Source organism: Lycorma delicatula, chromosome 2 (genome assembly GCF_047948215.1).
Source record: "Lycorma delicatula isolate Av1 chromosome 2, ASM4794821v1, whole genome shotgun sequence".
NCBI lineage: Eukaryota > Metazoa > Arthropoda > Insecta > Hemiptera > Fulgoridae > Lycorma > Lycorma delicatula.
In genome coordinates, this window is record NC_134456.1 from 193,109,191 (window position 1) to 193,122,952 (window position 13,762).

Consider the following 13,762-nt stretch of genomic DNA (forward strand, 5'->3'; position numbering starts at 1 on the left):
CACAATTTTTTTACTATCGATTTAATGAAAACTTAGGTATTATCAAGTCGACTTTTTTTTGTCAAAATCGAATTAAAATGACAGAAATACCATACAGGAATTTATGTAAGTGGTTCAATTCAACCCCTGGGTTGTTCTAGCGGTGAACTCTTCATCGCAAATCACCTGATCCCAAACTCGAGAGTTGTAAGGGTCGAATCCTAGTAAAGGCGGTTACTTTTGTACGGATTTGAATACTAGATCGTGAATAGGTTGATGGTTGATTCTTTGCTTTCAACTAACCACACATCTCAGGAATGGTCAACTTTTTTTAACGTCTGGAACACCACCGTTAGGTACTACTTCAGTGAATGAGATGAATAATTTGTAGGGTGTGAAAATGCCATGCCTGACCGGGACTTTCGGATGAAAGGCCGAAACGCTACCATTTGCGCCGGAGGCCAGCGGAAATAGTCGACCTATGACTGTACAAGATTACACTACATTTACGTTCATACATATCATCCTCTTGAACAATGCCTTCCGGAGGCTAAACAAAAAAAAAGTGTTTCAATTTACATTGCCCTCTTTTTAACAAAATCTTTCCTATCATTTTATTGTAATCAAAATAAAATCTGTTAGCGAATTATACAAAATTGTGCCATTGATATTACAAATTAACTACAGACTGCTATCTAAGGATAAAAAAAAGAGTTTGACCAATCAGGTTGGTCTTATGATCAAATCAGCTGATTTCAAAGTCGAGAGTTCCAACGTTCAAATCCTAGTAAAGGCAGTAGTTACTTTTATACGGATTTGATTACTATATCCCAGATATCGGATATGAGACCTAGAGTACCCACTGCTATGGATGTGGAGGCAGCCCAGCACATCATTGATGGATTATTTCCAAATGGAGATGGGGTTCCGGCGACTACCTCAGGAGAGATAGTGGATCTACCAATGTTCACGAAGGAAGAATTGATCATGGCGATGGAGCACATGACAAGGCCCTTGGTCCTGATGTGTTACCAAACCTTGTGATTAAATTAGCAGTTCGAGCTAATATAGATGTATTTCTATCTGAGAGAGTGAGTGTTTCCTGAAACATGGAAGGCACAGAGTCTTGTACTGGTGCCAAAACCTGGACGTAATCTGGCGCTTCCATTGTCTTATTGTCCACTGGTGATGATTAATATATCGGGGAAATTCATGGAGCATATGCTCCAGCAAAGGCTGGTTCATGCAGTGGAGGATGCAAGCGGCTTCTCAGAGAGACAATATGGTTTTCAAGCTGGCAGGTCTGCACTGATGCGGTGGTGGAGGTGATAGGCACGGCTTGGATGTGTCTTGCAGACCATAAAATGTGTGCGTTGGTGGGGTTGAATGTGAGAAACGCATTCAATTGCGTTTCTCACGTCACCATTGCGAATGCTCTTCATATATGCAGGAATCTGCAGGTTCCTGCATATATGTTAAAATAATTATTGTCTTACTTAAGAGACAGGCGATTGACTTATACGTTGAAGAATGGCACGATTGTAAGGACCATTGATCGGGGTGTGCAGAGGTTATTTCAAGGACCAACCTTATGGAATATGGTGTACGATGGAGTCCTTCAAATTTCACTTCCGGAGGACGTTGCTATGGTTGGCTATGTGGATAACATAGTACTAGCAGTCAGGGCTACCACAAAGAGAGAGATTGTGGATAAAATTCAGGCTTTGTATACTAGGATCAGCACTTGGATGGCTGGGATTGGCCTTGAGATGGCCCCTGAAAAGATGGAGATTGTACTTATCACCTCAAAGAAAAGACGGCAAACACTGTCATTGGAACTGGCAGGAAGGAAGGTTGATTCCAGAATGCCCATTAAATACCTTGGCATCTGGATTGATGCCTGATAGAGGTACGGAGTCCATGCTATGTAAAGTTGTTGGACAGTGGAGAGGACAATGTGTGCGCTTGTCATCTTTCTTCCAAAGACCAGGGGGCCTGGAAAACTCAGGAGGTGGTTATTAACAAGTGTGGTGTATTCTTCCCTCTTACACGGGGCAGAGATCTGGGCAGATGTTCTTAGGTATAAAAGGTATATGGGAATACTTGCTACGCTGCATAGAAGATGCTGCCTTTGGATTTCAGCAGCTTATCATACGATCTCAAGAGAGGCTGCAGAGGTGCTGACAGGTGTTATGCCTATTGATCTGCTAATTGCTCATAGAAGAAAGTGTAGAGAATTAAGGATGCTTCCTTCTTCGGTGAAGAAGAGATTGATTGTGGCCAGTTTACAAGAGTTGATGAATACTTGGCAAGAATGGTGAGATGCGGTAGAAAGAAAAAGGGCAGTGGACTTACCGTCTGATTGGGAATGTAACAGATCAATTGATTATAGTTTTACACAATTCCTGACCATGAATGGTGGTTACAGGTCGTATCTGTTTAGGTTTGCTCTTAACCATTCAGACCGCTGTCTGGCCTGTGATGTGGAGGAAACACTGTACCATGTCTTCTTCTGTTGTATGAAGTTCCAGGATGCGCGGAGGTGCATGCTGGATGCCCTGGGTCGGGTGGACATGTTCAGACCTTAGGATTTTCAGCAGATAATGCTTCAGCGTGTAAAGCAGTGGACTATTATGCAAATTATAAGAAAGGTTTTAGAAGAACTTAGTAACACAGAAAAAACTTGTAGTAGACAGTGAACATTGGTGTGGCCTGCAAGGGAATGAGGCGTTGGAGGGTTTAGGTTGACAGGTCTGCATCTCGTTTTTGTTCACGTTTTTAGTGATTATGGCTGACGGTAGTATAAGTAGTTGTGTTTGTGTGTGTGTGTGTGTGTGTGTGTGTGTGTGGGTGGGTGAGATTCTGGAAATTTAATTAACTTTTGTGTGTGCTTTGGTGAATAAGTTATGTCTTGTGGTCATGTCTTCATGATTGTTGTGCACTTGTCTTGTGTTAGCTTGATTGTATGTGGTCTTAGTACCTGTTAGATGTGCTATTTTTTCTGGATGTTTTCCTCCTTTAGGTATTTGTGGAGCAGTTAAATTCTTTTTAGCTTACTCCATGTAAGGAAGAACATCTCCTGCACATTTACTACCATAAACGAACTTCATATTCATAATAATCATGTTCCATTTTGCAGACTGAATTAAAAAAAAGACTATAGTCCAATTATGGCTTTGAGAATCTACTATAACCTGACTTTATGGATAATTATTTGTCCATAAAGATAATTGTCTAAAACATCACTATCAGTCTTGATTATAATTGCACTTTGGCTTGTGTACATAGTGTTGATGGAATTAATCTACCAGAGTCGATCAGTGACTAAGATTGAGTTAGTTAGGGTCTCCTCACTTTATCAGCAAATTGGTAATATTTCTTAATCTCTCCTTGGGCTTTTTGTTGTATTCAGAGTAGATAGATACATTGTGTAGATGCCCATTTGCCAATTAATAACGTATGTGTTCATTCTGTTTGGTGGGTGGGTCTTTACCAGTTGCAGACAAATTATCTTTGTAATGCTATCAATATGTTTTTATTATCAATAGTTGCAAGGGTTCTGCAGGTAGATGTTATAAGGTCAATAATTTCCAGTGAAAGATGGTTTTTTCTGGATCAATTATTCTTTCAGGGTAAATTTCCAGTACTTGGTCTAGAAAACCCATGTCAAATGCCACAGTTTCTGAATATCGGTAATCTTTACACAACCTGGTAAACAATCATACTCTGTCTAGATTCAGCTGCTGCATAAAGTGCAAACATCTCCAAAATCATTAAATTCAAATTGAAAATTCCATATCAAAATACAAAATTCCTTTCAATTTCATTTGTTTGCTTTTTTCTGCATGATAAATTTTACATAGCATACCACATATCTTATCTCAAAGTAAAGGTACCACAGGCGTGAAAGAGGAATTAACCGCTACATGTAGGATATGACTTTCAGTTTTGGCCTTAGAAATAGTTTCTGAAATTATCTTACAGCAAGTTGAATAATTTTGAATTTCTGTAAAGATTCTGACACCTTATAGAGTTGCATAAGGTCATCCTTTGCTGAAAAAAATTAAGTAAAAATGTTTTTCATAATTTGATCTAGAGCCCACAGAAGTCTGTTAATAATCCGTAGGGACAGGGCTGGCCCTAGCGTTTTTGCCGCCGTAGGTAAACCCAAAAAAATGCCGCTTTCCAAGTTTAAAAAAAAACTTGAAATAAAAAAAAAACAGAAATATAAAACAAACCTTGTTAATCAGAAAAAATGACAATAACTGAATTAAGGATAATATTAATTCATTTTTACGGAAAATTGTTTTGTTGAAAAACAAAATTTACAGTTTTTACGAGCTTACAAACTAAAACTAGTACCTACTATTTTCAGAGATAATTTAAATTTGCTTTTAAAACAATAAACAAAACTAGTACAATAATATACAAAGTCTAAACCTAAATTAAAACAATCTCTCGAAGTTTCTTTTCTGCAAAATCACGAATAAATTCTTTCAGATTAATTTATTACTCAATTCATGTTCAATGCCCAACATTGTTAACTCATTAAGTCGATTATAAGTAGATATGTAATTTTTAATTTAGAAAAAATTCTTTCGCCGGTAACAACAGTTACGGGCAGCGTTAGCAAAATTCTTAAAACAATGCTCAAATTTGGCCCAATTTTAAGGGAAGTAATGAATTGGCTTTGTTTCTTTGTTAAAAGTGAAGAAACAAGACCTATTTCTCCAGCCAGTTCTAAAACGTAAGATCGGAATAATCACCATCTGTCAAGACGTTTTGAGATTGTTACAATGTCCCAGTAATTTATTTTTACACACGTCTTTAAATTTGTGAACTTCATATAAAAATTCAGGAGTCGTTATGACTATTCAGTACGGTCTCAGCTCCAATGCACTGATCGCCTGATCTGATAAGAAAAATATTCTATTTTATATTTTTGTTTTGCATTTTGTATCGGTTCGTCTAAACTTTCATATGGAAAATTTCGTTTTGTAGTCCGAACACGATGACGTGGTGTAGTCAATCCGAAGGTTTTTCTACGCCGATTTCACTAACTAAATTTTCAGCTTCTAAGATAATGTTGTCAAAGGATTCATCTGATCTTAATTATTTTTAAAAAATTAATGAGCTATTTAATAAATCATTAGCTTGAGATAAATCAAAAACTTTCGATTGAAGTAGCTTACTTATCGAATTAATATGATTCAAGATTTTATACCAAATGACGATCAAACACAAAAACTTAAATTATTTTATTGTGGTCAATAAACTGCTGGCCTCATCTCGAATCACATATCTATTTCGGTAATCACATAAGTACTTAATAAAGCAACGTGAATACTTCTTATTTGAAAACGAAAAGGTTTTACGGAATCTATACGACTTTCTCAACGAGTGTTGCTCATTGGGTTCAATGTAAGAGTATTGTGGTGTTCTCTTAATATAACCCACAGAAAAGTCAAAGAATGAACACAGCTTTTGAAACACATTAAAAACGTTCGCTGTCTCCAAACAAGATTTTGCCATATTGTTATTGTTAATAACTAATTTTAAAGAATGACTGCTACAAGGTAGGTAAGATGCTCTAGGGTTTAAAGTTTTAATTCTTGATTGTACTACCGATTTGTCACCTCTCATATTTGAACTATTGTCGTTACTTTGACCTCTCATATTTTTCACTTTCATTCTCCAGTAGATCTCTCAACAGGAAGAAAACCCAAAAAATGTTCATTAATTTTACATTCAAATCCCAATTTTAACTGATCAATAGCGACATGTCTTATTACAAGTATTATTTATTCAATCTTATTCGCATCGGGCGCAATCAAGAATAACCGAATTATATTTTGCTTTTTGAACTTTTTTTTATAACATCAGACTTTATGTTATCATGTAGTAGTCCAATAATTTCATTCTGGATGTTTTCCCCTAAATATGTCACTCTCTTTTCTTCATTGTTGAGGATTCTACGAACGTGTTCCTCCATTATGGGGTAAAATTCAGCTAGCAATTGAATTAACTTTGGGAAATTTCCATTATTATGTTCATAAGCTTGTCACTTGTACCCCAGAAGACTAGAGAACTTTCTTCAAGAAATTTAATAACTGACATTATACGTAAAATCACTTCTGCCAAAATTTAATTTCAGCATTAATAAATCTTTGTGGCGCTGAATCTACTGTCTGACAAGTTTTCAACCTTCATTTTAGCTCTATTCATGATTTCAAATTATCTACATGAGTTTTCGAGTCGTCATGCTTTCTTAATGTTCTCGCCAATATTTTTCCGGCCTCTATAACCGTCATTTGAAAAGTAACTTAATTTTGAATAACCGAAAAGTGAGCAACAAAAAACAGAACACGGACTCTTTTGACACAGAATATACCATCCAATCTCTCAAGACATGTTCGATATTTTTTAAAGTCCTGTGATAGTGTTTTACATTAAATCTTCGATTTGGATTTTGATTGTCAAACAGGAAATCGCAATCGAATAAAGGAGATAATGAGCCTTTCCTAGCTAAAAATGTTTGTTCTGAGTCGCTTATACGATTGAGCCATAATCCTAGGTATGATGATAGAGTTTGGTTGAGACTTCCTTCATTTCCCGTGCTAGTAACCTCAAAACCTGTTAAATTCTGTTCCTGCCTGGAGCAACTCGCAATTACATCTATATTATTGGTGTTGTCTTGATAATCCAAATCAGAATTGACGGTAGTGTTTAAATCCCGGCAATCGCTTGCTCTTTTTTTTATTTGGAACTACTTGCATCTCAAGAAGCTATGCAACGCTCCTGCCTACTTTTGAAGTTAGGTTTGCTTCTGTAATTTCTTCTTTTTATATTGACTACCAGGTAGTCTTTTTTTTCATCAGACAAATTTGATAAGGTTAATCGAACAGTCTAAACTGCATATATATGATTTTTAGCCTCCTATTACTACCCTATTACTTCCTGTGAGCTATTAACATCAAAAGTTTATAAAAATTGGTTCAGCCGTGTCGCTACCGTAATACAAACTGACAGACATGATTAAAAAAAAAAAAACAGTACAAATTGTCTGGAAACAATAATATAAACGTTTCTGATCTTTTTCGATTTAAATAATTCTTCAGCCTATTTGAACATTTAATTAATGGTTTGTGTGACCACAAACATGTGGTTATATGTTTGTGTGACACAAATATGTAATCACAAATATGCATACAAATAGAGTAAATTGATGTATGCCGTTTACATAGAAAGTATTATAGTCCTGTTCTATTAATTAACAGCAGTGGAAAAACCTTGTTGAATCTTGTCTGCAGCGCCGACGCATCTCACAATTTACGCATATAAATACCCAAAAGCATGTCTATTCCTGTTACATTTGAATAAGCTTGTTAAATCCAGTCTGCTGTGCATCCAAAAATAGAGTAATGCCCTGAAACCTGTCGATTCCTGAAAAATGTATTTGATTTTACTACTCATTTATTTTTTAGATTCAAATAATCGAAATATATTTTTGTGGGTTGTGCTTTTTTCGCACTCTAGTTCAGGCGGTTTTGCCGCCGTAGGCAGTCGCCTATTTTGCCTACTGCCTAGGGGGTCGGTCTTGCTAGGAACAAGATGACAAATAATTTTACAAGGTTCTCCAGTTCAATTTAATCCCTTATGGTTGTCTAGATTTGTTCACAATAGTTCATGTTTGTCATGTTCCTGCTGCAGTGGGATTTATTGCTTTAAAAAATTACTTTTTATGTATTTTCGATAACATATTAACATTGGTTCGATAAAATATAGTCGACATATTGTTATTAATTTTACTTCTACGTAAATTAATTACACCAAACTGGAAAAACTTTATTTGAATATAACTTCTCTAAATAAATGAAGTCTCTTCCACCTTAATTTGAAGCTTTAGAATAGTATCTCCTCTTTACAAACTTTATATAATCATAAAGGCGATGATCAGCTGTTTATTAAAACTAGAATGTCGGCTGTTTTTATGTAGCGTTTTTCATTTTATCTTATGTAACGATTAGTTAGTAGGAAAAATGGCGAGTTCTATGTCATTATGTAGTAGATTAAGTAGATTTAATGTTGGTAAGTTAATTGCGTTCTGTGAGCATTTTACTAAATTCTTATAGCGTAATAATTCAGATTTACGCATTTGACCTACAGAACCCTTGAACTGTTCTGTTTTATATTTGTTAAATTTGCTGTATAATAGTTATTCATCCCTTAGAATCATGCCCCTAAATGAGGCGTGATTTTACTATAACGTAACTAGTTAAGTTAATTTTTTTCTGTTCAAATGAAAATAAATATTCGTAGTTCTCAATATTCACGGAACGTATATGCGTTTGACAGGAATTCAAAAATTTTTTGAAGAAAATTTGGGATAAGTTTTTTTTACATAGTGTGTAATTAGTTATAGATGATTGCGTTATATTTTATGTGTATGTTTTGACGTATTAAGAATTAACATTATGCACATTGTTTAGTTATAATGCCCAACAGAAATATAGTCTTTTGCCTCGCATTGTAATGAGAATCCTTAATTAAATTGCAGAAAAAGTTAGATGTTTTTGGTTATTGAACAGATGGTGTGGTAAGGAGTTGCTGTACAAATATAACCCTTGCATGGATTATCTTACCTGCATAATTAATAGTTGAAAAAGATCATTTAACATTGTTTTGAGGGTTACAAGGTTGGTGAGAGGACATTATATGATTTAATCTTCAAGTTCTTTCTACCCAAGTTTTTAATTGACTAGTGCCTGTTACATCAAATTTCCTAATGGAAATGCTTAATTTTCTATCGCTATCTTTTTGAATCATAAACTGATTAATTACGCTGACAGACAAAAAAATTTTTAATGTTTCTGAAAGTAGCATATCATTTCTTGAATTGCTTTTTTGAATGCATTACAGATCTATAAATACAATTTTTCCATCACCCGTAGTTTTAAATAAACTACACTTCAAAAAAAATTAAGGGAAAATATAGGTAAAATCTGTAAAATTTATAATTTTACATGGCCGTACCTGTCTTAGAATGATTTTGCTGATGCTTCTCTTTTATAAATAGCCTCAGGAACATCCCGAATTAATATCCAACAGTAATCTGCTAGCATGTTATTACTCCATTTCCCTTTATAGTGGCTTTCCATCATCAAAATGTCTTGGTGGACACGTTCACCATATTCATCACTTAACGTCTACAAGGTTGTCCAGAAAAAATCCAGAAGTAAGTGGAGGAAATGTATTTTCAAGGACATATGACATCCTGTAGCTCTGTGTGAAGTAAGAATTTGATTAACTAACAATATCGTGGTAATTGTCAGATTTTTGTTTGCGAGAAAATTTTTGCAAACGTCTTTAAATGAAGCCCAAGTTGTACTTTCCGCATTATTTAACATTGAGTTAAATACATCATCTTTGACCAACTCACTTATTTGAGGACCAACAAATATTCCTTCTTTAATTTTTCCTTCACATACATTCAAAAATTTCTGCCTGATGTACAAAAATCTGGGACTGTTCTTCATTGGTTTTACAAAATTTTTAATAGTCCTAGCTTGATAAGAAGGGGTAAAACTTTTTTTTTGGTGTCAGCTAAGGACTCGTGAATAATATTTTTCCCATTTGGAGTTAAGTTGTCTCATTTTTTCCACTCTTTGGTAACATAATGTTTATCCCTAGCTTGGCTGTCCCATTCGTAAAGAAAACACATGTACTTAGAATAGCCTAATTCATGCCTAACAATATATCTATAACTTTAAAATCACCACATATGTTCCAGCTATGTTTTTTATAATTTATTTTTTCAAGAATGTCTTTCATCACATTGTATGCTTCTTTCAAATGAATACCATAAGCAATTGGTGTTAAAAGATATTTGTTACCGTTTTGTAGTAGAACCACTTTTAAACTATACTTGGACAAATCTATGAAAAGGCACAAGTCCTCAGATTTATGAAGTTGTCCTAGGTGCAACATAAGCTCATCAATGTTTGTTCAATAAACCAAATTATTTTTATCAATAAAGTACTGAGAAAGTTCTTTTTGTCAGCTTCGAAAGCCTGACATTTTTGAATTTTTTGAAGTAAATTCCACCCTTACAGTCTTGATCCAAACAGTTCAGCTTGATTTTTTGATAAATTTAAATCCCTAACCATTTAATTCACCTTGTGATATAAGATGTGGCTTATTGAAAGATAATTCAAAATCAAAATCATTGTTGTCTTCTTCAGAACTGCCTGATTCTTCATCGCTGCTTTCTAAACATACATTCACAGGTGGCTCAGGAACTGGAATAATTTCACTGTGAGGTACAGGCCTGATTTCAGATTGCAATGAAGGTATTTTACAGTATGTTTACATTTTTTATAAATTCCAGACACACTTGTTAAACAAAAGTAACAATTGGTAACAGAACCTTTGGTTCACGCCAAAGCTACACCAAATACATCAAATGGTAAGGCCTTTTATGTACCTTTCAGCCATCCTCTTAAATATACAGAACAATTAGTGCATACCTTATGAGGAGCCCACGTCATATCCTGATCACCAGTTTTACATTAAAAATACAAATGATATGCTTTTTTAATTAAAGGTGTAATGTTTTTTTTTATTTGATTTTACGGTAAATTCGCCACATACATAACAAAAGGCATCCACATCATTTACAAAATTTTGAGGTATGACACTGCACTGTTAAAAACTTAAGACAGCAATAACACTGAACAAAACTAATTCATTCCTAAATCTAGTGCTTAATACAAACAACACAGCTGTGTTTTCAGCTGTATGTTTTGACCTGCACAGACATGATTAAACTTGTCCATGAAGGCTTACTTTTCACTATTAGATATGATGTCATAATATGTGACTATGATATGATTTAATTCTTTGTCTAGTATTGTTTATTTATAGCTTACAAATAATGCTAACAAAGTTAAACAATAAAAAATGAGCAAACAAAATACAGTATAGTTGCTTAAAATGCTAACTATACTTTGAAAAATGAAAAATCCTTTAATTAAAATTTAAAATTAAAAGAAAATGGTGGGTGATAGAATGATTCTGAGTTCATATTCGTTTTCAGTATAAAAAAATTAGATTAAAATCGTGTATCACATGTTAGGAAACAAAAATTATGTTTGTCAGTGTTATTTGTATTATTCTCGCTGTGGAATTTCATAATTTTTTTATTCAATTTTAATAATATTAAACAGCTGTTGCAGAGTATACTTTCACATATTTAATAAAGTTGTAATTTTGCGTCCTAGCAGTATATTGGTAATTATGAAATAAAATTAAATTTCACTAACTGCTTATTCTTTAACACTTCTCTCACATTAGCGTGTTCTCAGCACACTGCTTTATCAGATGCATAAAAAGGTCTTTAAAATTTAAAAATGATGTTAGTCCTTTTTAGTCAGATTGTTGGTTTACTTGGATAGATTTAACAATCTTACCAAGAAGGAGTAAGGTCCCTCTTTTTTAAATTCTAAAGAAAAACTTTTTTTGTACATCTGATGAAGTGGTGCACACTGCAAAAGCACTAATGTGTGAGAATTTTTAAAGGAGTAAGCAATAATGATAGTCTTGTTTATTTGATAATGCACATATTTACATTTGAATTGCAATTTATGATTTTATTTCTATTTACCATGCATGAAACAGCTGTTTAAAAGCTGAATATAGAATTTTTATTAATGCCCATATTAAGGTAAGTGCAAATGTAGAATATATGTATCAGATTTTTAATTAAGGATTTTATTTTACAGGTTCAGCATTGAACATTATTCATGTTAGAAATAATTCAAGTGAGCCTCCTAAACAGACCAAGGTAATTGACGAGTATGTTATCTTTGTGCTTGTTTAATGAACTATAATTATTAATGTCATATTTAGTACTGTGTGCAAGAACATTGTATTATATAATTTCATTATAACCAGTGTTTAAAATATTTTGTTTTACATAATTACATCTTAATTATGGCTGAAAGTAATAAAATATGAGATGTGGCTATTAAATAGACTAATGTTGTAAAATATATTATTTTAAATTTATACTTTAGTTATTATTCCCTTCAATATACACCCCTTTTCTGCCCCTACAACACTCCATGCAAATTTTTCATTGTTCAAAACAGTGCTGGAAGTCTTCTTCTGTGAGCTATTTCATGACGCATGCTGCTTTTTCTTTCGCAGCTTTAACGGTCTGAAATCTTGTTCCTTTTAATGCAGATTTGACCATGGGGAACAGTTAAAAGTCACATGGTGTCAGTTCAGGTTAATAGTCTTAACACTGGGATATTATGCTTGGCTAGATACATCTTAAGAGACAATGCATTGTGAGCCAGTGCATTACCCTGACAAAGAACTCATGACTTGTTCTTCTACAATTTGGGTCATTTTTTACGGAGTTGAGCAAGGACCTCAAGGTAATAATGTTAATTAATAGTTTGATCTTCAGGAACCCAGTGAAGGTACACAATCCCATGAATATAAAAAAATATCATTGCTTTGAATTTTGATCATCTTTAATGTCTTCTCAACCATCTTGGAAATGCTTAAACGACTCAAAAACCTGCGCACATGATAAATATTCATTGCTATATACTTTTTTTTTTTAATAAAAGATAAATCTCAGTACCAGTTTTTCCAAGTTTCATATGAAATTTCACAATTCTTTGCTCTAATAAAACACTTCATTTATCATCTTTTCAACACTTCATCATTTTTTCGACAAAACAAAAAAAAAACAGACGTTATCCAAATGAAGGCCATGGCCAAACTAATATGTTTACAGAAATTGGAGTGGCAATAATCGAAAGAGAAAACTTCATGCTACATAGCTGTCGGTTTTATGAATCTGGCGCATGTATAGTTCTTCTGTAGTTAAGGAGACTAACGAGTCTCCTTATTTAATAGCCTTGTACTTATTTATTATTCAAATACTTCTTAATTTTTTCTGTACTTTATAATGACCACTTTATTGAATACAGAATGTATCATGAAGTTCTGGGACTTTCGTAATCTATTCTACTTTAAAAAATAATAGAATAGTTCATAATAAATATACGTCCTAAAATACTTTGTTTGCGAGTTACAGCTAGTGAAAACTTGGTCAGATTTCAACTACCCTGGTAAAATTAGATTGTACTGAAATTTTTAAGATGTTTATTAAGGGACAGATTTAATGATTTCTTATCATTTTTGACCTGAAAAATTGAGTAAATTAGGTTCCAGTACCATATCTGCAGTTTTTGAGAAATGTGAGGTGAAAACCAATAAACTGGGGTAAAAAACCTTGTTTCTTATATTGTGATGTACAATAACTTTGTTAAATGGGAAATAAACACATAAAAATTTTAAACAAAACTTATAGAGAATTTAATTGTGTAAGATAAGTTGAGTAAAATAAAGAAAATTTAGAAAAATTCAAATTTCATGTAGAAACAGTACACTAGATCAAATTGCATTATACATACCCGTTTATAATAAATGTTCAAATGAGCCCATCATTTTCAACACATTTCTTGGCACGCTTCTTTACTGCTTTTGTTGTTCCTTTTAGTTCTTCAGGGCTGTCCTTAAGTTGCTCAGCTGCATCCATAATGGGGACAGTTAATTCCTTACGTGAATGTATTTTTGTTTTGTATACAACATTTTTCATCCACCTGCAGTTGGAAAAATCTAAAGGTGTTAGATCAGGTAATGTTGGTGACCAAAAATGTGGACCTCCATGATCGATCCATTTCTCAGGGAAATGATGATCTATGTC

At 33.6% G+C, this 13,762-nt stretch overlaps 1 protein-coding gene across 1 annotated transcript in view; it reads left to right on the plus strand.

The window, feature by feature from the left end:
* The first annotated feature begins 7,930 nt into the window (after positions 1-7,930).
* Positions 7,931-13,762, plus strand: part of LOC142319545 (NADH dehydrogenase [ubiquinone] flavoprotein 1, mitochondrial-like) — a 35,408-nt gene continuing 29,576 nt past the window's right edge. Inside the window, exons 1-2 of the mRNA XM_075356935.1 lie at positions 7,931-8,067; positions 11,760-11,821. Coding sequence (XP_075213050.1) covers positions 8,019-8,067; positions 11,760-11,821 — 111 coding nt within the window. The 5' untranslated portion in view covers positions 7,931-8,018. The remainder of the gene's footprint in view (positions 8,068-11,759; positions 11,822-13,762) is intronic.